Source organism: Cucurbita pepo, chromosome 4 (genome assembly GCF_057944985.1).
Source record: "Cucurbita pepo subsp. pepo isolate OVF chromosome 4, ASM5794498v1, whole genome shotgun sequence".
Lineage (NCBI taxonomy): Eukaryota > Viridiplantae > Streptophyta > Magnoliopsida > Cucurbitales > Cucurbitaceae > Cucurbita > Cucurbita pepo.
Window position 1 is genome coordinate 13,654,433 of NC_141801.1, and position 24,324 is coordinate 13,678,756.

The window sequence follows — 24,324 nt, forward strand, 5'->3', positions numbered from 1 at the left end:
TTAGGTTTAGTGATAAAATAGGCATTCTTGTTGGAGCCGGCCCTTGGAATCCTTAATTTCTTCACTTACTCCTACCCTTCCATTTGCCTTTCTCCCATTACTTTCTTATCCTCGTTTCAAATGGTATCTACCACCTCTTTATAAACAACATTTTGTATTTAAATATTTTTTCTTCAATATTTATTTAAACCTAATTCCTTCTTTCAATTCAATTTAATTTGTTTTTTTTATTGACACTACAAATCAATCTTTCTAAATCATCTTATCTTCAAGATTACTCTCGCTCATGTCTGATTTCAATTTGTTCATGTACTTCTCATTTATTCAAAATGTCAAATTAGTTTATTTCTGATGATATAATATCAGTTTATTGTATTAATTTTATTGATGCTTATTCTACTGACATGTTTCAATTAATTACTTTTTTCAAACAAGAATAGGCATCACCATAGTTAATTGTACTTTGACATCTTATTTACAATAATATAAAAACTGTCTTTTTTAGTATATTTTTTTTGATCACGCAATTGCAAATGTCGTAGACGCCTTTAATTGAATATGACTTTTTAATTGAATATGACTTTTGAATTACGACTACCTAAACAATATTTATTTTTATAAACATTACTATTGAAATAATACTCCAACAAGTTAGTTGAATTAAGTTTTTTTTTTTTTTTAATTATTAACTCAAAAAATTTAGTTGATTATTATTTAAAATTATTTAATTTTTTTTAATCTAAAATCACATAAAATTTAAATATTAAATATTTTTAATTTTCGTAACAATCTTAAAAACGAGTGTATATTGAGTTGAGTCGGGATGTGAACTTTATTTTCAGTACTCTAATAAAAAAGAATAAAATCAATAAAAAAAAATTAACTAACCCTAACTTTTACATCTTTTTACACTATATACTCTTTAATGAAAATAAGTAAAAGAAAAAATTATAAAATGTATTTTATTTCCCATAGATTCCATTGGAGTAGGAATGAGATTACATAGGCCTTAGAGAATTAAATAATTACATAAAATAGACTCACCAAGCAAGCAGAAAAAGACGTATTCTCGTCGGAGTTACTGTACTAACCAACCAACCAACCAACCAACCAACCGTTATGGTTCCCAAACACTTGGAGGTTCTTAGTTAACCTTGTCTCAAAAATTCCTCAATGCTCCCAATTTGTTATGTTAATTCTCTCCATCTCTATCACACAATTCGGCCCTCTGGTAGAAACAAATACAAAAGAAAGAAAGGGAACCTAGTAAATTCCGCTCAACAATGCTATAACAATCGCCCTCACCCTGTGTTTTACAATTTCCTTTCACTTCCATCACGAAACGACACACACTCCCTCCATGGCTTCTGACGCTGACGGCGGCACCTTCCTTTCCACGGACTTCAGAAACGAAGCGGAGGAAGTGGTGGATCAAACCGCCACCGCCCATGAACTCTGCCTCCCCCACCGCCGCCATTGCCTTTCCTTGATGGATGACACTGCTGCAAGCAGATGGGTCATTTCCTTCTCTGACGAATTCAGGCATCACAAAAAATTCAAACTTGAACCTGACTCGATCGCAATTCACGATGGTGGTGGAAGCAGTACCCACGGTAGCACTAGCCTCAGCCTCAGCCGCAGCAGCAGCTCTGATAGCTTGAGCACTGGCTTCCGTGCCCACATCTGGACTTACAATCAGCGTTATGTGGCGGCGGAGGCCGTGGAGGAAGCCGCCGCCGCCATCATTAATGCAGAGGAGAGCGCGGCCGAGGAGGATGCTAGTGCTGATGGGATGAGGCTTTTACATCTTCTTGTTGCCTGTGCTGAGGCTGTGGCTTGCCGAGATAGGTCTCATGCTTCGATTCTTCTATCAGAGCTTCGAGCCAATGCTTTGGTTCTCGGCTCTTCCTTCCAGCGAGTGGCTTCTTGTTTTGTCCAAGGCCTCGCCGACCGCCTCGCCTTGGTTCAGCCACTTGGGTATGTTGGGTTTGGGCTGCCCATGATGAGCAGAGCAGACCATTCCTCTGAGAGGAAGAAGAAGGACGAGGCCTTAAATCTGGTCTATGAGATATACCCACATATCCAGTTTGGGCATTTTGTGGCCAATTCTTCAATATTGGAAGTCTTTGAGGGAGAGAATTCTGTGCATGTGCTGGATTTGGGGATGGCGTTTGGTTTGCCATATGGGCATCAATGGCGCAGCCTCATCGAGAGCCTCGCCGAGTGTCCGAATCGGCAGCTGCTGCGTGTCACAGGCATTGGCCTCTCTGTAAACAGATACAGATTGATGGGGGAGAAGCTGAAGTCTCACGCAGAAGAGTTTGGCGTTCAAGTGGAGGTCTTAGCAGTAGAGGGAAACTTAGAAAATCTCCGCCCCCAAGACATAAAGCTTCACGATGGTGAAGCTCTGGTAATCACCAGCATTTTTCAGATGCATGGTGTGGTTAAAGAAAGTAGAGGAGCTCTAACCTCAGTTCTTCGCATGATCTATGACCTTTCCCCCAAGGCTCTGGTTCTAGTGGAGCAAGATTCAAATCACAATGGACCCTTTTTTCTTGGGAGATTCATGGAAGCTCTGCACTACTATTCTGCTATATTTGATTCATTGGACGCCATGTTGCCCAAATACGACACAAGAAGAGCCAAGATTGAGCAATTCTATTTTGCAGAGGAGATAAAGAACATAGTGAGCTGCGAGGGAATGGCAAGGGTTGAGAGACATGAGAGAGTTGATCAATGGCGGAGGAGGATGAGCAGGGCAGGGTTTCAAGCTGCACCCATTAAAGTAATGGCACAGGCCAAGCAGTGGATCGGGAAGTTTAAGGCTAGCGAAAGCTACACAGTCGTGGAAGAAAAGGGGTGTTTGGTTCTTGGTTGGAAGTCTAAGCCCATTGTTGCAGCCTCCTGCTGGAAATGCTAAAATAAACAAAAACTCCGCTTGTTGGTTGGTTGGTTGGTTGGTTGTCTTGTTCATTGCATTGGTCAGCACCCATGTGTGTTTCATAAATAACAAAATTCGGGACCGAATTTGATGAAAACATGGAGCTCTTTTTTTTGTTTGTTTGCTCATTTCTTAGTGTTGAATGCTTGACATTGTTCTGTTCATCGAACAGAGACAGGAATAAAAGAAAGTGTTGGTTGTTTGTAATGCAAAAATGGATTGGGAATTTGGATTTCATTTCAACAACAGAAAATAAAGACAGAAAGAAAAGTACACAAATAACATGAAGAGCTAACCTGAGCAAAAGGAAAGAAGCTCTTCGTCCTTTTCGAAGATGGCCATGTCTTCTTCCTTCAAGTTCACCCAAGCTTCAACGCCATCGCCATCAGAAGCATCCATTAAAACGACTACGTTTCGGAAAGGCCGGCTTGGACTGCAAACCCATGTGGGCTTCCCCCATCCAAAATCAGCTTCATAAATGGGAAATCTACACATACTTGTGAAGCTCCAGAGATGTATCTCTCCGGTGGAGCGTTGTTCGTCCAATTGCTTCATCAGATTCAACAACTTTTCAGGATCTTCTAGGTTTTTCACAAAACCAGAGTCGATTTCTTGTATGGCGGTTCTTACTTTGGCCGCCAGAAGAGGTAGATCTTCATTCATCGCCACAGGAGTTGTTGCCACTGTAAACCAGGATACATTGCCAAACGAATTTTCCGGCAACGGTGGATCCCTCCTTGCTCGCAAGTTCACCGGATATAGCGCTCCAAACAGCTTTGCCTTCACTGGACTCCTTCGAGCCAAAGCCATTAGGCGTAGCCAGATGAAGGCTGAAACAGCCACCACACGCGATGGAGGATTCACGACGGAGCCACCACCAGCACCGGTAGCGAGTTCTTTCAAGGCAGCTATGTGAGATTTGGTAAACACGAGTCTCTTACTCGAGATCTTCTCTTTTGAAGGCTGGATTTCTCGCTTGAAACCTGGAATTTTTCTAGGTGGGAAGAGTTTCACAGCATCAAAATTATGCTCCAAAACAGACTCGTTACCTCCTCTGGCGTAGGCGGCCCACGCTTTAACAAAAGCCGCGAGGGAAGCCCCGTCAGCGAGCTTGTGCGAAAGACAAACAGCCACCGCTACTCCACCGCAGATGAAGCTACTGAACTGAACAACGAGCAGAAACTCGCTTCCATTTCTCGATTCTGCACTTGGCATCAATCGGCGCAAAACGCCAATTTCAGGATTGTCCAAGAGATCCGAAATCTGGCAATCGACTTTCGCTTCCAAAAATTGCACTCCAACGTCGTTGCAATGGACATAGAATCTCTCCGCCATGGTTCCCGCCAAGTGTTTGAAGCTAGTCAGAGTTCGAGCGAGAGAAGCCCTAATCTGGCGAAGTTTAAGAGATCGATGGGCAAGATTTTGGGGATTTGAAGGGCGATAGAAGAAAATGGCGGGCGTTAAGGAGGGAGCCGCCATTTGATCGATCAATGAAAGTTCCCGGTAAGTTAGGGATGGAGGCGTTGGACAAGAGGGCTTGATTACGTCGTTCGAAACGATCTCGACGCTGGTATTTTCCATGAATGCAAATGCAGAATCAGAACTGAAACCTTTTCTTCTCTGCTGAAGCGAGCAGGAGGTTGAAGATGATGAGGAATATAGATCTTTTTATTTTTTATTTTATTAAATTATATGAATTTCAAATCTCTCATCTAATATTTGTACGTAAAGTTATTAAATATTATTAAGTTATAAGGTTTTGCTAATGGACGATAATTAAAATTTTAAACCAAAAAAAATTTATTATTTTTTCACATGGGAACGATCACACCTTTCCATTTAAAATCATACAAATTGAAATATAAAAATCAAATATAATATCTTAATCAACCTTCCAATCAATTATTGCCACATTAATCTTTTTCTTTTTTCTAACATATTCAAATATAAAAAATTTTGTTGGATGATGAAAGTCTGGCTTAAGAGAATGATCATGAGTTTATAATAAAACAATACTCTCTCCATTGATTGGTGTGAGGCCTTTCGGGTAAGCCCAAATCAAAGCCAAGAGAGCCCATGCTCAAAGTGGACAATTTCATATTTCGGGGAAGCCCAAAACAAAGCCATGAGAGCTTACGCTAAAGTGAACAATTTCATACCATTGTTGAGAGTAGTGCTCATCTAACATGGTATTAGAGTCATGCCCTAAACTTAGCCATGTAAATGGAATCCTCGCCATTGTGGAGAGTAGTGTTCATCTAACATGGTATCAGAGCTATCCTCAAATGTCGAACAAAGAACTCCAAAAGAAAAAATGAGTCATGCCTCGATTAAGGGGAGGCGTATTTTGTTCAAAGGGAGGTATTGGATGATGAAAGTCCCACATCGGCTAATTTAGGGAAAAGTAGACAATATCGTACTATTGTGGAGAGTAGCGTTCATCAAACAATTTTTACTTAAATTAATAAAAATATTTTTGAACTTTTCATTTTATGAATTTAAACGAAAACGTTAATACTTTAAATATTTTTATTAATAATACCTTTAAATATTTAAAAAATATGAATCAACTTAATATCAATGGTTTATTTGTAAAAAGTAATGATTTTTTAAAATATTTTTAAAGTTTAAGACGAATAGCAAGTTTAATGTTATTTTTATTTTATTAATTTAGTCTCACATTTATGATTGAGAAGAATAGTAAACAATAAGAACTCAATTCATAAGAAAATATTATACAGTCGTTAATACCCTTCAAATGGACAATCCCCTGGATATGTGTGTGTATATATATATATATATATATATAACTTCAGCAATGTGTAAAGGAAAGTAACTCAGAATCTCGTTGGAATAACTCCATATCTTCTTCCTTCAGCGTTACCCAACCCTCAATCCCGTCGCCGTCTCTGGTTGTCATCAGAACCACCACATTCTTATACGGCCGGCTTGGACTGCAAACCCACGACGGCTTCCCCCACCCGAAGTCCGCTTCATACACCGGAAACCTACACCAGCTCGTGAAGTTGCAGAACTCCACCTCTCCGCCCGCCGCGTGTCCGTGTTTCCCCATCTTGCTCCACATATGCGACGGCACGCCGGCATGCTGTAACTTCCTCACGAGATCGCTGTCGATCTCTTCTATTGCGTTTCTTATCTGGTTCACTAAGTATTGATGTCGCTTTTCGATTTCAGTCTCTGCGACGGCGATGGCGAACCACCAGAGGTTGCCGGAGGAGTTCGGCGGTAATGGCGGATCCATCTTGCCGCGTATGTTCACGGCGTGGACTGCGGCGAAGACTTTTTCTTGTTCTGAATGTGGATTTATCTCCATGAATCGCTTCCATAAGAATGCTGAAACGGCTTCCACTCTCGTTGGCGGCTTCTCAAGAGATCCAGCGGCGGCCTCGTGCCGGAGCGCGGCTATGTTTGCTTTGTCGAACACGAATCTTTTCGTCACGATCTTGTCGTTTTGAACAACTTTGCTTCTCTTCAATCCTGGAATTTCCTTCGGCGGAAAGTACTTTGCACTGTCAAATAAGGGTTCCGAAACCTGCATTTCAAAAATTGAAAAAGAAATGTTGAGATTCTGTCGATTTCTGAGAATAAATGAAATTAGGGCTTTGAAATCATATTTGGTGGAGAGTTAATTTAGAAACCTGATCGCTATCTCCTCGATTGATGGCCGCCCACTCTCTGACGAATACGGTGGCGGAGAATCCATCGACGAGCTTATGAGTGATACACAGAGCAATCGCCACTCCGCCGCAGTCAAACAAATTCAATCGGACGGCGAGAATTACATCTCTTTCGATCTCCGGTTCGACCGAATTGGCGTAAGGCTCAAACGGCAGCAACCGATGAAGGACTTTGAAATCAGGATTCTCCACCACTTCCGATAGCTCGCAACCGACTCGTGCTTCAGAATACTCAACGCCTCTGTCGTTGCAATCAACGGAATATCCAGCACTTGACAAAGTTCCGGCGAAAGGATAGAAGAGAGTCAAAATCTCCGATAAAGACTTCTTCAACTGGCGACTTCCAGAAAACCGATCAGCCCCGGGATTTTCAACGGCGGCGTAAAAGAAGATGATCGGAGTATAATTGGACGGCGAAATCTGGTCGAGCAGCGAAAGCTTGAGGTTTCTGCGCGACGGCGGAGTTGGAGAAGACGGCGAGATTATTTGGTCGGCGATGACCTGAATAAATTCGATCGCCATCCTCTCTGAATACAGAAGGTTTGGAACAGATTATGGTTGTTCTTATACGGGAAAATGGGTAATTATTTACAAATTTATTTAAAGCTACGGAGAGTTGAAGCTGATTATATAAAGTAAAATTTTAATGAATTAGTCAACGCTTGACCTTTGACTGAAGAATTGTGAATTTTGATGCGACATTACCTTATGGAAATTATATTATGAGTGCCCCATATATTAAACTGTTTTAATGAAATAATATAATGTTTGAAAAAATAAATAAATACATAAAATAAACAATAACTACTTCTCGCCCATAGCTTTCAGAATATATTATTAATTCTTTAGAATTTAATATATAAATGCTGCTAATTTTGAATTGAATTATGACCAAGTCCCTCGATCATTTTTTATTTTGGAAATAACGAGATTAAAAAATATAGTTTTGACAATCCATGTCAGCTCAAGAAATACAAGGAAGAAACGACACGTCGGCACATAAATGAACAATAACAAATAAACAAAATGTTGCGACAAAAACAAATCAATCATTTTCCATCTCCACCTCTCCATTAGATCTTGTTAGGCATCCGATAATTCTTATTATTTTAGCTTTTAAAAAAATTGTAGCATCTCTCGGTAGTATTTCAAAGTTATTCACGACGTTCTGTTGTGATTATATTTGTAATGTTTCGACTTGTTAATCAATATGAATATATTGGCTGGTTCATCCTTATATCATGTCTTGTTGTCAATCTTAGTCTGAGAGATAAAGAGTTTGGAGGTATATTTTTCGGCTCCGATTGCAATGGAAACCTTAACTTATCCTAAGTTAGCTTAAATTCAATCATATAATGGTCGAAAATAGTAAGTTAGGACCAAGTAAACAAGACTTTAGTCATACCTTCTGACTTGGACTTACTCGTTTAGCTCAGTCGTCAAGGCAACCTACCTTTTTAAGAGTAGGGAGTGAGTGTCTTCTATCAATTTTCCTATAAATGACGGCTTAACTTAAGCATCTAAAAGCTCAATATAACGTCTTCACGCTCTTAATATGGACCTTTTGGCTTGTTTGGTGCATTTAGGAGTACCTCGACCCTCTAGAAGTGTCTCAAAGTTAACCCTTTGAGTTGAAATGGGTTAAATTTTTTTTTTTTTTTTTTTTTTTTTGGATTGGTGGCCCAAACGACTTGAATAGGGGTATACAAACCGATCTAACCCAACCTTCTATTTTGGGTTGAATCGGGTGGTCGAGAAGAAATGGAGATTACAAGTGATGTTTGAAGCAATTATGTGAGGATTGAAGATCATACGAACTGTATGTATACTGAGGATAGAAAGCAGAAGAGCAGAAACATGTTGAGCACGAGAATTCGAATGTAATGAAATCACTTCTGTCCTGATTAACGAGGGGAAAACAAGGATATATCAACAAATTGGCATACATAATAAGATTAAATACGAAGACCTGAGCCAAGAAGCAACGATTAGCATCTCTCCACAAACAATCAGAGCGCAGCTTTCAGTCTTCAGCGAGTGAAAATTATGAACTGGTACGGTGCTTCCATGGTCTTAGCTAACATACTGCTTCTCAAGAAGGCTTCCACAGAATGCCAAATCAAAACGCTCTTCTGGGGGATCTCCAATGCAGTCAAACACTGCATCTGCATTTACAAAGTCTTCCTCGGCCGTGTACCTGAAACACGGATTAACGCGAACATCTTATCACGGAGAAGAAAAGAAGGTAGGTTCATATGTGTTTTAGAACCATAACTACAGATAGGAGCAGACAGTAAACAATGGAGGGAGGACAACTAGTTATGATCCTGCCAAAGAAATGAAAAGAATGCAATTCATAACCAAAACAAGTACAGAACTTAAACTGAGAATCTTCACAATAAACTAAGGCATGATCCAGTATGAAGAATATGTCCCAATAAACTAAGGCCATAGACGAGAAACTCACCCACTCTTTGTCACTATGCACTTCATTCCAGCCGATTTGGCAGCTGCAAGGCCAATGGCACTATCCTCCACCACAACACAACTACACAAAATAGAAACTGCATAAATGAGACTACTCTTGTCAAAAGAAGATACTTTTCAAGTGGTCCTTATCAAATTTTAATGCATGCCAGCCGAAGGAACATGCTGTCGTACCTAGAAGGATCGACACCCAGGGTGTTGGCTGCTAAAATATAGATAGCCTGCACGGAAGAAAGCATTTTAGTGGTTACAGAGCACTAACTTGTTTTTAAGTTAAAATTTAGTTAGTCAAAATATTTAGTAAGCCTGAAGTAGATGGATGTCTAACATGTTTCCAGGAGTGACCATGTGAAATAGTAAAGAAAAAAGTAGTTCTCCGTTGCAATAAGGAATGATAAAAGTAAAAACTTCAAGTATGAGACTAAATCACTTCAAGTATGAGACTAAATCAAGTAGAACGTAGATATGTTCCTAGCAATCAACACTTGAGAGGGATCAAAAATCTTACTGGGTCAGGCTTCTTTCGAGGCACTACGTCTCCCGCAAATATCTTGATCTGCTCAGCTCGTTGAGGTCCCAGTAAAAATGATACTATCGCAGAGACCTACAATTGAATGGATGAAGTTCAGCTGTCACAATCATAAACAGATGCAAGAAACAATATTTCAATTAATCTAGTTACAAACACCAGAGTTTTCTTGTAGTGTGTACAATCAATATAAAGCATCGTTCTAGAGGAAAAAGAAAGTTTCTACAACAATAGTAAGAATAAATATCTGTAAAGCTATATCAGATCAAATGTCTTTCTCCAAAACATATATAGTGCAGGGAACATTTAAAGATGATCTTCCGAAAATTACAAACACAGACAACTATATTATAGAACCTGGCAATGCATACCGCCTTCTCATTAGAAGTGCTACAAACAGCTACTTTCACTCCGTTTCCTAATGCCTGGTCAATTAACCTGCATAAGGCAGACATCTCCAAATAAGGCAGACATATTAAGACTATGTCAATGAGAACATCTCCAAATAAATACAATTATTTGGCCCCTGTTTGATAACCATTTGGTTTTTGGTTTTTGGTTTTTAGTTTTCAAAGATTGTGCTTGTTTACTCCCCATTTCTTGATAGTAGTTTTCATCTTTATATGAAAAAATTTGAATTCTCAGCCAAATTCCGAAGTCCAAAATCAAAATTTTAAAAACTATATTCTTTTACTTTCCAAAATTTGGCTTCGATATCAAAAAAAAAAAAAAAAAAAAAAAGAGGAACTCATAGGTGATAGGTGCGTTTATAAGCTTCATTTTCAAAAAATTAGGAACCAAGACTTACTAATCATTTACTCAAATCATGTTAGACCATTGTATTTCAATCCCAAATGGCAAAATTTCTTTTTCAATGCATTTTCTTCATGGTTCTGCATTCCCATTCCGATAACATATATAACTAACTGCATCAATATTACAGTATGCATGAAGCTCAGAGGAGTTAGTAAGGTAACTGACTTTGCAACACCAGGTCGAAGGGGTAGCAATTGCTTCTCAATAAGAGCCATGAACAGATCTGTCTTTCGCTTGTGAAGTCCAGCTATGAATGTCTTTCTTTCATCTTCACTCTTTGGAGCCTTTTCAGGCCATCCAACTTTATTGAAGTACGCTGTCATCCTACAAACAGTCAAATACCATACAATAACAGCCACCATTTTATTCCAAGAACTCCAACCAGAAAACAAAATTTTATTCAAATGCGTGAGCGATTAATGTAAGTGCAAATGAACTTAAATTATCAAAATCTTGTAGCTGATCAAATTTTGAGTAATTACCTTTCTTTTCCACCTCCAATTTTGAGTAATTCACCATACAAATCTACATCCCAGGTAACGCCCAATTCTTTCTGTGGAATCATTTCAATTACGTTACTGTTAGGTTTAGACTACCCGTTAATCAAAACTACGTTAATCCAAAACTAGTATAGTCCCGAATCAACCAACTGAATCAGGAAACAAATTCAATCAACCAAATGCCATTAAGTTCTTTGGAGTTTTATACCATCGCCAAGTACCAAACATTGCTTATTATTGAAACTGCCCAGTTCAAAAATCGGCGACAGAGACGCAGATAAACAAAGAAGAAATAGAGAAGAAAAGAGCGAAACCTCTTGAAAAGTATCATTGAAGGAAATCCGATGGCCATCCTTTTCAGTATCGACGAGAACCCCATCGCAATCGAAAAGAAGGGCAGACGGAAGAACAGAGGAAGAAGCCTGGCAATTGATCCCAATAGAAGCATTCTTAGCGCCGATTGGCCTGGTTCTCGAAGATCGATACAAACGTATCCGTTTGCCCACAATGGAAGTGGATAAACTTGTGGTATTGGGTTTGAAATAAGCAACGGTGGTGGGACTGGGAAGGCAAGGCGTTTTTGAAGTAGAAATCGAAACTGAGGAGACGGAGAGTGTAGTTGCCGCCATCGGAATCCAGTCTCCTTCCTCCCCTGTTGCTTTTCTGAACTATTGAAGTTGGAATTCAGTGGAGCATTTTAACGGCTTTCACGACGAGCTTATCCACCGGAGCACCACAGAATCGTTTTTTAGGGTGGCCCTTTGCATGGACTGAGCGCCACAAGGCGCTTCCATCCAAACGATGTCGTTTCTGTGAGAATAACGGTTCGGTCGTTGAATACAAGATCCATTAGTTAAATATTTTGAAAAAAAAAAGAAAAAAAAAACTATTTTCAATAAAAATATTATTATAAGGCTATTTACGTCTTTTTGGTTGTAAAATAGGTTAATATTCTAATGTTGCAAAGTGCTAAAACCCTGAAATCATTTTGGCTCCAATAAAGAAGAAAGCCTATTCTACGAAGAAGGTTATTCTGCTCTCATGGCGACTGCAGTGGTGGCGGAATCGGCTCGGAAACTACCTCGGCCTGGTCGGGGGGGATTCGAAGGTCATGGGTTTTCCGAGGAGGAAGGCCGAGTTCGTGCCATTGCTGAGATTGTTAATTCCATGGTCGACCTTTCACGAAAAGGGCAAAACGTCGATCTGAACGCTCTGAAATCCGCTGCCTGCCGGAAATATGGCCTTGCCCGGGCCCCAAAGCTTGTCGAGATGATTGCGGCGCTTCCTGAGTCGGACCGCGAGGCACTGCTGCCGAAGCTTCGGGCCAAGCCGGTTCGAACAGCCTCCGGTATCGCAGTCGTGGCGGTTATGTCTAAACCGCATCGGTGCCCTCATATTGCTACGACGGGGAATATTTGTGTATACTGCCCCGGAGGACCTGATTCGGACTTTGAGTACAGTACTCAATCTTACACTGGTTATGAGCCCACAAGCATGCGTGCAATTCGTGCAAGGTTGGTTGTAACTTTTAACTTCTGAGATTTTGTATTACCTTCTTCTTCTTCAAGTCTCGAACTTTTTGCTTCACGAGTATTTGTTCCATCTTTATTATTATGTTATTGGATGCCTTACACATCTATGTCGAGGAAAGAGCGTGTTTAGAACACAGTATTTTGGCTAAGAAAGTATTAAATTTCTAAATTCATGTATAAAATATTTTTAGCCCAGAGTAAACCGAGGTGGGGTTCTTTGAAAATACTATGGGAATGAAGAAAATGAATGCGAGTAACTGGCAGCTGCTTGTCGTGGGAAATTAAGTATAAGAATCATGTTTTCCTTGGCAGTCTGTTTGCTTCACTAGATATATGAACATCTTTAGGGTGTACTACAATCATTGTTGCTTTTGCTTGTCAGTTCTTAATGATATTTTGTTGCTCTGCATACGTTCTGAGATAATTTTCATCTTACCTGCCACCGCTTTGATTGTAGATACAATCCATATGTCCAGGCTAGAAGTCGGATAGATCAATTGAAGCGTTTGGGCCATAATGTTGATAAGGTTCCTTTTTCTTCTCTCTAATTTTTTTTTTTTTTTTTTTCTAGCATAGAAAATTATCATAAAATTGTCTGTTTACTTTCAGGTTGAGTTCATCTTAATGGGTGGGACTTTCATGTCACTGCCAGCTGATTATCGTGATTACTTTATAAGGAATCTTCATGATGCTTTGTCAGGGCATACTTCTGCCAATGTTGAAGAGGCAGTTGCCTACTCTGAGCACAGTGCAGTTAAATGTATTGGCATGACAATAGAAACGTGAGTTTTTCCCCCAAACTTTCAAGTTTTGAGCTTTACATTTCCTTGTCTCTGTATTATACCAGTTCAAACTGTTTCAGACTTTTATCTTTGTGAATTCTTCATTGGATACGTTATTACTGCAATCAAGATCACGTACGACAACTCCTTGCCGTGGCCTATTATAAGCTCCTGAGACTGTGTTTTTGTTTAATTAGTGAAAAAAGATTTCATTGCTTTTTTTTTTTTTTTTTTTTGTGCTTAACCAGGAGGCCTGATTATTGTCTTGGACCTCACTTGAGGCAAATGCTTTCTTATGGTTGTACACGCCTGGAGATTGGAGTTCAAAGTACATATGAGGATGTAGCTCGAGACACTAACAGAGGGCATACTGTAGCTGCTGTGGCTGATTGCTTTTGCTTGGCAAAGGATGCTGGTTTCAAGGTTTGTATTAGCAAATTTGCAAAGAATAAAGCTAACTCATTGATGAACCATTTGCAAGGCAACCTTAGATCTGTGGCCAGTTAAGGATTTAAATTTATTGTTCATGTGACTTGATCTTCTCTTAGTAGGTTTTCTCCCCATTTGGCATTCCTTGAAGTTTGGGTAGCATCATCATCATGTTGCATTGTTAACAATGCATCTTTTTACATTTTTCTAAAGTTTGAAATTAACTTTTTGCTTTTCTTGTAGGTTGTAGCACACATGATGCCTGATCTTCCTAATGTTGGGGTTGAGAGAGACCTGGAAAGTTTTCGGGAGTTCTTTGAGAACCCTTCATTTAGAGCAGATGGGCTCAAAATATACCCCACGCTTGTGATCCGTGGAACTGGGCTCTATGAACTGTGGAAAACTGGCAGGCAAGTAGCTATTTGTACAATCTCACTATGGAACATATTATCTTCTCAAACTTGAAAAGAGATGTTCGAATCATGACCCTGGTTTTATAAATTAAATGCTCATGTTCCCAATTGAAATATTTTTGTGTGAAAATAGTAATGGTGTTAACTATTGCAGATCATCATAAATGTTCATTCATATGCAGGTATAGAAACTATCCACCAGAGCAACTTGTTGATATTGTGGCAAGAATCCTAGCTCTGGTACCTCCCTGGACTCGAGTATATAGAGTACAACGGGATATCCCAATGCCTTTGGTTACTTCTGGTGTAGAGAAAGGAAATCTTCGAGAGCTAGCTCTTGCTCGAATGGATGATTTGGGCTTGAAATGCCGTGATGTTCGGACACGAGAAGCTGGAATTCAGGTTAATTAACAAATGGAGCTTTATGTTCTTTAGTCACACTTCTTATATTCCCAATTTAAACCTAGTACTCTGCCTTAGTGAAGGATGTTAAAAGCCTTCCCATTTTGTGACTTCAGGACATTCATCACAAGATTAAACCTGAAGAAGTTGAGCTTGTCCGTCGTGATTATATGGCAAATGAAGGCTGGGAAACGTTTCTATCATATGAAGATGTTCGGCAGGTATCTTATCCCCATACCCCATGTCCTCAGTTTTTTCATGCAATTACAAATTCAAGGCTAATGCTGTGTTACAACTGTGATGCATGGCCATAGCTTGCATTTTGTAGGCTCGTATTACTAGAACTTGAATTTTTATGCAGGACATTCTTGTTGGTCTGCTCCGGCTGAGAAGATGTGGTCGCAACACCACTTGTCCTGAGCTGGTTGGGAAGTGTTCCATTGTTCGTGAACTCCATGTGTATGGAACTGCCGTTCCAGTTCATGGACGTGATACTGAGAAGCTACAGCACCAGGTAATACAGCCCCTCTTTTCTACAAGCTGCATTAAAGAGGAAAGAAAATCCTTTTCTATGCAAAAGAATTAAGAGTATTACTGGATCTTCACAGGGTTATGGCACGCTTTTGATGGAGGAGGCAGAGCGGATAGCTCGTATGGAGCATCGATCAACAAAGATTGCTGTTATATCAGGCGTTGGAACCCGTCATTATTATAGAAAATTAGGTTACGAACTAGAGGGACCTTACATGGTGAAAAGCCTGGACTGATGAGATTGAGTCAATTTTGTTATGATGGTATCACTTAAATGTTATGTTGTAAGCTTCTTTTCCTTTTATTGCCCTCAAAGTTGATCCCTTCATTATTGGTAATTGATTATTTTTCATACTTTTATACTTGGTTTGAAATATATCTCATCGTCCCTTGGTTATGTATAATAGATAAATTTCTTCCTAGTGTTTCATTATTTCTTTCAAAACTCGCTCTATTTGTTGATGTAATAAGTAATCCAATATTTTACCCAAATGAGAAAATTTCAACTTTTTTAAGGACTTAAATGTATAACTTTTTCCTCCCAGTACGTTCCCTCGGAAGAACAATCCTTTCTATGGTGTCGGTTTAGGGGCAGCTAGTTATCTCAGTAAATTGAGGTTCTCCAGGCTGCGGGAGTAGAAGGAATACGATGCCGATGCCGATGCCGATGTGAAGGACATGGCTACGGATGTTGTGATGCTCTCTCCCTCAGAATTTCCTCAGGACTTGATTTGCAATCTTTTGAAGAAGCATATGGTGGCAATCTTCTACATTCTCTTTGCAGGGCCTATCAACATTACATCAAAAGTGCCCATGTGGTTTACTTGGATGAGCGGAGAGAGCTCTAATAGTGCAGTTAATTTCAATCATTGAAAATCCGTTGTCGTCCAGCGGTTAGGATATCTGGCTTTCACCCAGGAGACCCGGGTTCAATTCCCGGCAACGGAATTTTATCTCATTATTAAATAAAATAGTATGGCATTTTTCCATTAGTAGCAGCAGTGGAAATTCACTCATATTTGCTTTATAAAATTATAAAATGTTCCAAGTAAAGAGTTAGTTTCTGCCCAGTAAACTTTTAAATAAATCAGCCTTAGTTTAATGACTGACATGGCGAACAACGATGAAAGAAAGATAACTTCAATCAAATGAAAAATCTAAATTCGTATTTTCTGTAGAATAAATCCTAACAAATAAAAAAAGAATCCATCTCTATAATAAATAAGGAATGGTGACTCTGATTATCCAACACAACTATTTCAGTCACCTTTATCTATACACTCATCATTTGCAAACAATAATTCCTAATTACTTATTTTTTCTTCTTGCCTCTTTTTCTTGAACTGGTTTCAGGAGCTTCTGCCTCTTCTGCCTTCTGTTCTGCCTCCAATATGGCAAGCTAATTCAAAGGAATTAGTACAAGAATTAGAAATACGAATATTCTGGATAGCATGATTCTCAAACTCTACATCTCTGATTATGAGCAACTCAAATAGAACACTTACCTCATCAAGAATGGGTTTAAGCTCTCGGTAACGCGATTCAGCAAGATCGAAACCATCCTTCCGAAGTTCCTATATTAAGACACAAGGAAAATTGATACTCTTCAGCCATACACAAAGATAAGAAATGACGAGAAAATCTTCACCCTTGACGAGAAGATGTGGTCGCAACACCACTTGGGGCGAAGTATAATGGGGAACACATCCATAAAATAATTTCACAAATCTGTTTATGCAAATTATTTCTTATTCTGCCGAGCAGAATTTTGCACAGTGGTCGGTCTATAATAGAACAACAGAACCGCATGATTTCCTTTAATCAGATAAGAGACTCACAGCAAAGAGGAAATCCATTCAACACTACAATTATTTGACCAAAGATAGCATAAAAGTTGTGAATCATTGGCCACGAAAGAAGAGGAGTGGAATCAACTTTTTAGATACGAGAAAAAATGACATACCTTTCCAGTATGTTGTGTATGTTCATGTGCCGCCATTTGCCAGTAGAGATTTGTACGTTTATAGAACTCCCTTAGAGATTCTCCGGGCTATATCAAGATAAGATCGGATGAGTAAGACAAAGGAACTTAACAGAGCATAGAATTCCAAAATTAAATAACGTTGTGGATTATAAATGCTACCATAGGAGTTCTTTGTGAATCTGAAAGACCAAGGTTAGCTCTAATTTGTTCGATCCTTGCCCGCTTCTCCTTTCTACGGAGATTCCTGCCCCCACCCTTAATTAAAGCTACAGCATCTCCTACTTTTCGAGATCCATCATTCCCATCCTACAAAAAGAAACAGAGATCAAATGAACAATAGTCAAGTGAACGCAGCTCTACACAGAATTGAATCCTTTGGTTCCACTTCACATGCTAAATCCGATTAGAAGCTTTGCGTGATTCTTGAAAAGCAGTAATTTCAATCCCAAATAACATATACATGCTTTGAGGCCATAACAAGAAGAGAAAGCAATGTCTCATGCAAATGAAGCAAGAAATATAAGCAGAATAATTGGATTGAAGTGATAATAAATAGAAATTCCAAGAGGAGGGAGAAACAAGGGATTGTTTGTTTTGCAACCAAAAATTTGAAATCAGAATATTCACATCTCTAGTCATAAATAAGGAATAAAGGACGCACTGTACCTCAAAATCATCCTCATCACCATCATCCTCATCACTTTCATTGCTTTCTTCGGAATTATCATCATCCTCACTGTCATCTTCATCATCTTCCTCGTCTTCATCCTCAGAGGCTTCCACCCATTCAGATTCTGTGGCCTTCATCAGAAACAAATGGCAAAGTAAGAGAAACGATAATGTCAAGTGTTTTAGGCGCTTCACAAAATCACGCATGTCAAACAAATATAATTATCGTTCATCCAAATAGGGGCTGATCCTCATCTTATAATCTTCACTTTATTTTCAAATATAAAAGAGAAGACTTATAGATACTACGGGAATTAAGGCTTGCAAGTTGAAATAGAATAGTTATGAGTAGCAAAATAACATTCACTGACAAAACAGGGAAGAAAGTGTCCAATTTATGTTGGTAAAGAAAATAGCATACCGGTATAATGCACTTCCATTCATCAAGTTTACTGAGATTGAGAGCATACAAGTCATCAAGGGTGATTTCTCGATCTTTAATCTCCATCATACCCCCATATATGTACAGTGTATCTCTTCCAACAACCATGCATGAGTTAATACGTCCACAAGGTTTCATCACCTATAAATTGCACTATTTTAGAATCTAAAAGTTCCAAGTTAAATCTTAATGCACAAAAAGATATATGCATAATAATAATTGAACTCCAGCACAACAGACCTCTGGCAAGACGGCATTTTGGTTTGGACCCGATTCTTGTCGCTTTTTGCTAGAACTTGCTTCCAATCCACCATTGTTAATGGACACAGATGAAGATATGTGTTGAGATATTTCATCAATGTCAGTGTCCATGTTGCATGCTTCCTCCAGAACTGAAGTTTCAATTTTACCAACTTCAAGAACTTCCTCATTCATTGAGTCATCAAACTCAACCTCATTGTTCTTTTGGTCAGAAATCTTTTTTATCTGCAAGAGAAGTCTAACCGTCAACATCTATCATGTTAACAAAAAAGTAATTGAACAGACAATCTTTAGAAGGTTTAAATATGTTTAAAGAAAGTTATTTTGATTTTATAAGATTAGAAATGGATAGTTAGAAATTTATCAAGGGATCACCTTTGCCTTTGTCGACTTTTCCTTCCTTAACTCTAGAGGATACCTGCCCGCAAGGAAAGGTCATCAACGAAGCAACAAAATAATGCTTCACACTGTGTAAATACCAATGACTACAATATTCAAACTTCACTTTCTATCTCATGAGACGGACTGCACATGACATACTAGTTTGTCGCACTTACCAGCGATGATTGTCTAATTGAAATGCATAGAGTTCATTCAAGAATAGACTCATCATTGCATCACCTGCATATGTAAAAGACCAAGGATCACATTAATACGCTAATATAAAACCAACCTAATATGAATCACAAATAATGCACAATACGAAAATTTGGCCTTCTAATATTGAATATTATAAAATAATCATAAAACTAAAAAAGAAAATCAGACAAATAAAAGGAACATAGCATGCACACAAATAAAGAAAAGCTTATTCACCTATGAGTCTGACAAGTAACAAATCTTTAATTAAACATGTACCGGGCAAAGAAATAATAAAGAAACATGATAAAATACTTTTCTCCCAGCTGGTCATGATTCTATGGGGCCAGAATTAGTAGTTACCTCTTAGTCTCAATCTTCTGACCTTTTTTTTTTTTATATATATATGAAACCGAGCCTTCATTGAGAAAATATGAAAGAAAGAGTTTTCAATCAAGTAAAATGAGACTAGGCGAATAATTGACCTTAGAAACCGATGCCCAAAGAGGAACATAGAGCTTGATAGAGGACCAAACATCACCATGAGACCTACTTTATGTCAGTTTTCTGTTTTTAACTTATCATAGTCGTATCCCTTCCAGTTAAGACAGACTTCTTTTTTTCCTCACAGGAATCTAATTTCCCGGAGTCACAGGTTAAGTGGTCTTTTCCAGAAGTCATCAGGCTCATGTGCACTCACTATAAAACATTCAAACCCAGTCCGCCCATGAACAATTATTCTACAATTCTTTAATTTTAGGCAAACAGAGAGGGTGGGCAGTAGTCTATTTCATTCGTGGTAATGCAATTTAAGTACTTGCCTTCAACTTCCATGTCCACCACTCCCCCAAATAGCAAGGCTCGCCTCTTATGAACACACATGGAGAACCCTGCACGAGGTCCAGGTGGCATCCCACCTTTCTTTACCTATTAAAAGGATATGCAAATAATTGCGACAGAACAAATTAGTATTAGATATAAAATCCAAAAGACAGATGCACAAGAAAAAGAAATTAGCAACTCTTTTTTTTTCTAATACTTACTTCAAACAGATATGAAGTACTCAACAGTCTAAAAAACCTTGATCAGCATCAAATGTTAAAATAAGACTTGGTATTTCCCTCTCTAATAAAAAACACACGGCACTTTGATCATAAATGATGATTAGTCATACCCCCACCCCATAACCCAAAGGCATGTTTTGTTCATTGGATTAAGAAGATAAATATTGCCTTTCTAAGCATGCACTTTTTCTTCCATGCGGAAACCCTTTTTTCCCAGGTTGCCTACTTCTGAGCCTCAACTTAGAAACGTTACGACTTAAATTTTCATGGGGTCAATATAAAAGGTAGAGAGACAAAGTCTTATTCAATATAGTGGTGTTTCTTTTCTCTCTCTCTCTCTTTTTTTTTTTTTTTTTTTTTTTTTTTTTTTAGAGTTTGGAAAGAAAAGGAGAAAGGATGTGATGAGAACTCCAAAAGAAGAAGAAGAAGAAGAGAGAGGACGTGAACAGTGGAACCCAATGTATGGACAAGTAAAACTCAAAACCAAGACTGAGTATACACCTTATTCCATTGCCAAGTCCTCGGGTCAAGGGACCACATGTCTGCATGCACAACTCCTCTTTCAGAAGTGTTCTTATCAGATTGAATTTCTTTAAAATAGCCACCATATAATAAAACCTGTAATTTAAATGAACATTTGAGACGGTAAAGCAGAAAACTCGTGTCTGTAAAGATATATTCAGGATGGTTAGATGCTTCTTGATCAACAAACCTCATCTTGGTGAACACAAAATTGAAAACCGCTTCGAGGAGTAGGCCACATTGCACCAGGACTAGGCTTTATTTCTTGCCACTAATAAAGCTTTTTGTCAGTAGTCATCATTAAGTCATATCAAGAGAATAATTAGATGATGATATCTTAAAGGAGGGAAATTTTTTATAAAAGTTAGCTTCACCTTGTACTGATCCAGGTCAAATACATACATATCATTGTAGTATCTGCAAAAGAATATTTGATAGAAGCTTTAGCGAGCAGATTGAAACCAAGATTCTTGTAAATGGAAAATAGCCAGAGAATATAAAACTGAAATATTTTCACATTTATTTTCAAAAATTTATAGGAAATATATATATTCATTTGGAAGAAGACAAAATGCAGAAAGATAGATTACATAAAGTAAGTTTGGTCTAAGTGGAAATACCAAATTTACCTTCAATATTAATACCATCACAGACACACACAACCAGTTCAAAAGCTGTTCAAAAGAGATAATTCATACGATGAGTTATAGAATCCACAAACCTCACTTCTCTCAGAGTGTCGTAGAAGCCACCAAAAATAATAATTTTGTGCTTGTATAAGACCTGAAACACAGTCAAGGATGTAAAAGAAAAGGAAAAGAAATAACCTGCAGAAATTAGAGAACCATGGCATCTAAAAATTACCATCCGGTGACCAGAGCGTGGACTCGGACAACCTTTTAAATTGATTTGTTCCCATTGATTTGTTTTCAGGTCCAACACCCAAAAATCCTATAAGTTTGTGTTAAGCACGAAATCAAATAACAGTCTCGGAAGTCAACTGGTTGCTCGTAAGTTAACAATAATGAGCATGCACTTGCAAAAAGAATGCTAATGAAAATTCCACCTTGTAGTGATGAAACCTCTCTTGGTTAGAAGATGTAAACTCTCCACCTGATGGCCCAATAAAAGCAGTTAGCATAGTGCATGTTAAATACTAGAGCTATGTGCATTCACATTTGAACAAATATTTTTCACTAACCAAAAATATAGAGATAATTCTTCCAAGCAACGGCTTGATGAGCACTACGAGGAGGGGGGCTATTGGGACTCGAAATTACTTTCCACTCTAGTTTCTCGACATCATATCGGTACAGATCACCATAGACATATGTCTGTGCCAACTCAAGTTAATGAAGTGCAGGTGTAAGACCTGAATTAACTACTTCAAGTAAGACGTGCAGTCACACAGTGAATTATCAAGAACTTACCTTGGTACCATTGTAGAATTCACCCCCATAGAGAATCAACTCTGTTTCTTTCAAGGGATTGATGGTCAACTACACAATAATTCCAAAAAATTACATATATTGATTCCATCATCAGCATAAAACAGAACACTAAGAAATTAACATGATATTCCACGTGTCAGAGATGTACCGAACAATTGGACCGAGGAGATGGTGCAGGGACATTCTCCTCAACATGAACTTCTGTCTTCTTCGCTTCCTCCTTTTGTATACTCAACTGCAAGAATTCAATGAACAAAAATAACTCACTTGACCGACTTTTGATCACAGAAAGCAGAGAATGCCAAGTTTGTCATTCAAGCATGGCCATATAAAGTTAGTTGGACGATGCGTGACTCTCAAAAGTACCGTTTTTATTACACTCGTTCCTTTATTATCCTTATTTCTCGCTTGGACATCTTAAAGTTCAAATATAAAAAATCCCAATTCTCAAATTATCTATTGAATGGAAGTAAACTGAAGTAACAACAACAACAAAAGTAAAGAAAACTCTACTTCCTGCATAAAAGTCTTAGTTTCATTAGCAGTAGAACTTATAATAAACACAAAAAAGCGCGCGTCCTAATTTTCAAAACTGCAAAAAGATGAATTGGAATAAAGCTGAATCATTAGTATATAAATATTGATCTACTTCCGTTTTGTACTCGCTACTCAGATACTAACAACAGATTAGAGGCTATAGCGAATGAAGGAACATACAAGAATTGCATCAATGTCATCCTCGGGAGCGAGCTTCTTATTCTCCCTGCGAGCTCTCTTTTCCTCGGCTTTGGCCGTTTTCTTCTCAGTCTTCTCTTTTCCTTTCCCAGGCTTCTTGGCTTTCTTCCCCATTCCGATCACAACTCTCTGCCTGTGGAATCGCCTCTCAGGCCTCAGCTACAATTGCAAATTACAGTCGAATGCAAGCGAAGAGCTTTCAGTTCCAACGATGGGAGCCCGGGAAGGAACTTTAATGCGGCGCGGCGCCTTACGAACGAGACGCTATCGACTTGTTTCTCGTTTCAAAGATACGGTGTCGTTTCTGTAGTAATTGCAACTGTAAATAGCGATCCAACGCCCCGTTTTACATTATTGGCTGAATTTATATGTTTACGTTTAATGTCAGTACATGATTTACTAATGACGTACCTAATTTATATTTAAAACTAAACCATAAAACATTTTATTAAAATTAAATAAACATAGGTTTTAAATTCTTGTTCCTGTACTTCGAATTTGTTTTAGAATTTATGTATTTAAAAAAAATAAATAAAACCGCTGGTAAATTAATAATTATAAGAAAAATTTAAAAAAAAAATCCGGTCACCACTATTGGGCCTTTCCGTGTGGATGGGCTTTCGTTAGAACTGTAGACGGCCCATTACTGGGACATGACGAGCCCATATTGCCCGACACTAATGGGCCTTTAAGACTCGACCGTATTTATTTATTTATTTATTGAATTACAGCTGTATTTTTTTCATTGGTCGTCAAATCAATTGCAATTTTCAGAATTATCTTTCCATGAGCTTCCATATATATACATATATATATATATATATATATATATATATATATATATATAAGCAAGAATGGAATATAAAATGTAAGGAAAAAGTTGAGGCACGTGAGTTGGGAAGGATATAAACTGCAGTATAGTCGGTCACGCGTGCCAGAAGAGACATTTTATGTATGTTATGTACTGAGGTACTTAAATTTCAGGCTAAAAAGCTGAGAACTGGAATGGAATCAAAAGAACAAACGTGAAAAGACCCAAAAAAATACCCTATCATGTATTACTTAATTACACATTCACAGATTTGGCATATATTCCTGGGGGATCGTGTGAATTTTTTTGCTGTAAAAAACTAAACTTTTCTCAACTTCTGTAAATTACTCACCTCCTCCATTTGGATAAGTCTTATTGGCTACGGTTTCATCCGTTTTCAACTTTGGTTTTTTACCCAACCCACTCACATTCGCGTTTACTACGAGTTTAAATGGTAAAAAAACTAAATAATTTGAAATTTTTAATTATTTTTAAAATACAAAGCCCCCTATATACATGAATGTGGTGTTAAAGCTTCATATTGAGTAGGCGGCAGATGGTTTAGATTAATGGAGCGTGCATTTGCGGTGACACGTCTTTTTAAGGAATAAATTTAATATTTTTTTATTCCATCTCTTGGAACCTATATTTTACCCTTGTGGTTGCAAAATAATTAGCCTCGGACATTTCTGCCTGTCGCCTACGTGGCACTTATCCCATCACTTAATGAGAGTTAACTTTATTCC

The 24,324-nt window shown here is 38.2% G+C and overlaps 6 protein-coding genes and 1 non-coding gene across 7 annotated transcripts; 3 read left to right on the top strand and 4 right to left on the bottom strand.

Moving 5' to 3' along the window:
- Positions 1-919: 919 nt before the first annotated feature.
- On the top strand, positions 920-3,029 carry LOC111792677 (GRAS family protein RAD1). The gene has a single exon (XM_023674228.2). It carries the CDS (start codon positions 1,361-1,363, stop codon positions 2,918-2,920), a length of 1,560 nt encoding a protein of 519 aa, XP_023529996.2. The 5' UTR covers positions 920-1,360; the 3' UTR covers positions 2,921-3,029.
- A 131-nt stretch (positions 3,030-3,160) lies between these two features.
- On the bottom strand, positions 3,161-4,706 carry LOC111792678 (stemmadenine O-acetyltransferase). The gene has a single exon (XM_023674229.2). It carries the CDS (start codon positions 4,520-4,522, stop codon positions 3,233-3,235), a length of 1,290 nt encoding a protein of 429 aa, XP_023529997.2. The 5' UTR covers positions 4,523-4,706; the 3' UTR covers positions 3,161-3,232.
- A 943-nt stretch (positions 4,707-5,649) lies between these two features.
- Positions 5,650-7,332, bottom strand: LOC111793615 (stemmadenine O-acetyltransferase). Its single transcript, XM_023675574.2, has 2 exons — positions 6,601-7,332; positions 5,650-6,494 (listed from the first exon to the last, which is right to left on the bottom strand). Exons 1-2 carry the CDS (start codon positions 7,159-7,161, stop codon positions 5,754-5,756), a joined length of 1,302 nt encoding a protein of 433 aa, XP_023531342.2. The 5' UTR covers positions 7,162-7,332; the 3' UTR covers positions 5,650-5,753.
- A 1,115-nt stretch (positions 7,333-8,447) lies between these two features.
- On the bottom strand, positions 8,448-11,723 carry LOC111792198 (Haloacid dehalogenase-like hydrolase (HAD) superfamily protein). The gene is made up of 8 exons (XM_023673540.2): positions 11,286-11,723; positions 10,954-11,024; positions 10,637-10,795; positions 10,027-10,093; positions 9,635-9,730; positions 9,301-9,347; positions 9,107-9,187; positions 8,448-8,836 (listed from the first exon to the last, which is right to left on the bottom strand). Exons 1-8 carry the CDS (start codon positions 11,598-11,600, stop codon positions 8,713-8,715), a joined length of 960 nt encoding a protein of 319 aa, XP_023529308.2. The 5' UTR covers positions 11,601-11,723; the 3' UTR covers positions 8,448-8,712.
- Positions 11,724-11,950: 227 nt separating this feature from the next.
- On the top strand, positions 11,951-15,420 carry ELO3 (radical SAM domain-containing protein / GCN5-related N-acetyltransferase (GNAT) family protein). Its single transcript, XM_023675934.2, has 9 exons — positions 11,951-12,485; positions 12,961-13,030; positions 13,113-13,285; positions 13,534-13,708; positions 13,958-14,124; positions 14,310-14,529; positions 14,646-14,750; positions 14,891-15,043; positions 15,138-15,420. The coding sequence occupies exons 1-9, from the start codon at positions 12,013-12,015 to the stop codon at positions 15,294-15,296; spliced, it is 1,695 nt and encodes a 564-aa protein (XP_023531702.2). The 5' UTR covers positions 11,951-12,012; the 3' UTR covers positions 15,297-15,420.
- Positions 15,421-15,936: 516 nt separating this feature from the next.
- On the top strand, positions 15,937-16,008 carry TRNAE-UUC (transfer RNA glutamic acid (anticodon UUC)). The gene has a single exon. It is a non-coding gene; the product is annotated as a tRNA-Glu (tRNA).
- Positions 16,009-16,184: 176 nt separating this feature from the next.
- On the bottom strand, positions 16,185-23,053 carry LOC111794014 (Galactose oxidase/kelch repeat superfamily protein). The gene is made up of 20 exons (XM_023676117.2): positions 22,750-23,053; positions 22,181-22,267; positions 22,012-22,080; positions 21,783-21,915; positions 21,648-21,694; positions 21,446-21,532; positions 21,303-21,364; positions 20,956-20,998; positions 20,772-20,852; positions 20,561-20,677; positions 19,817-19,922; positions 18,974-19,037; positions 18,792-18,834; positions 18,396-18,641; positions 18,135-18,296; positions 17,711-17,845; positions 17,204-17,350; positions 17,024-17,110; positions 16,566-16,634; positions 16,185-16,459 (listed from the first exon to the last, which is right to left on the bottom strand). Exons 1-20 carry the CDS (start codon positions 22,879-22,881, stop codon positions 16,373-16,375), a joined length of 2,004 nt encoding a protein of 667 aa, XP_023531885.2. The 5' UTR covers positions 22,882-23,053; the 3' UTR covers positions 16,185-16,372.
- Positions 23,054-24,324: the final 1,271 nt, after the last annotated feature.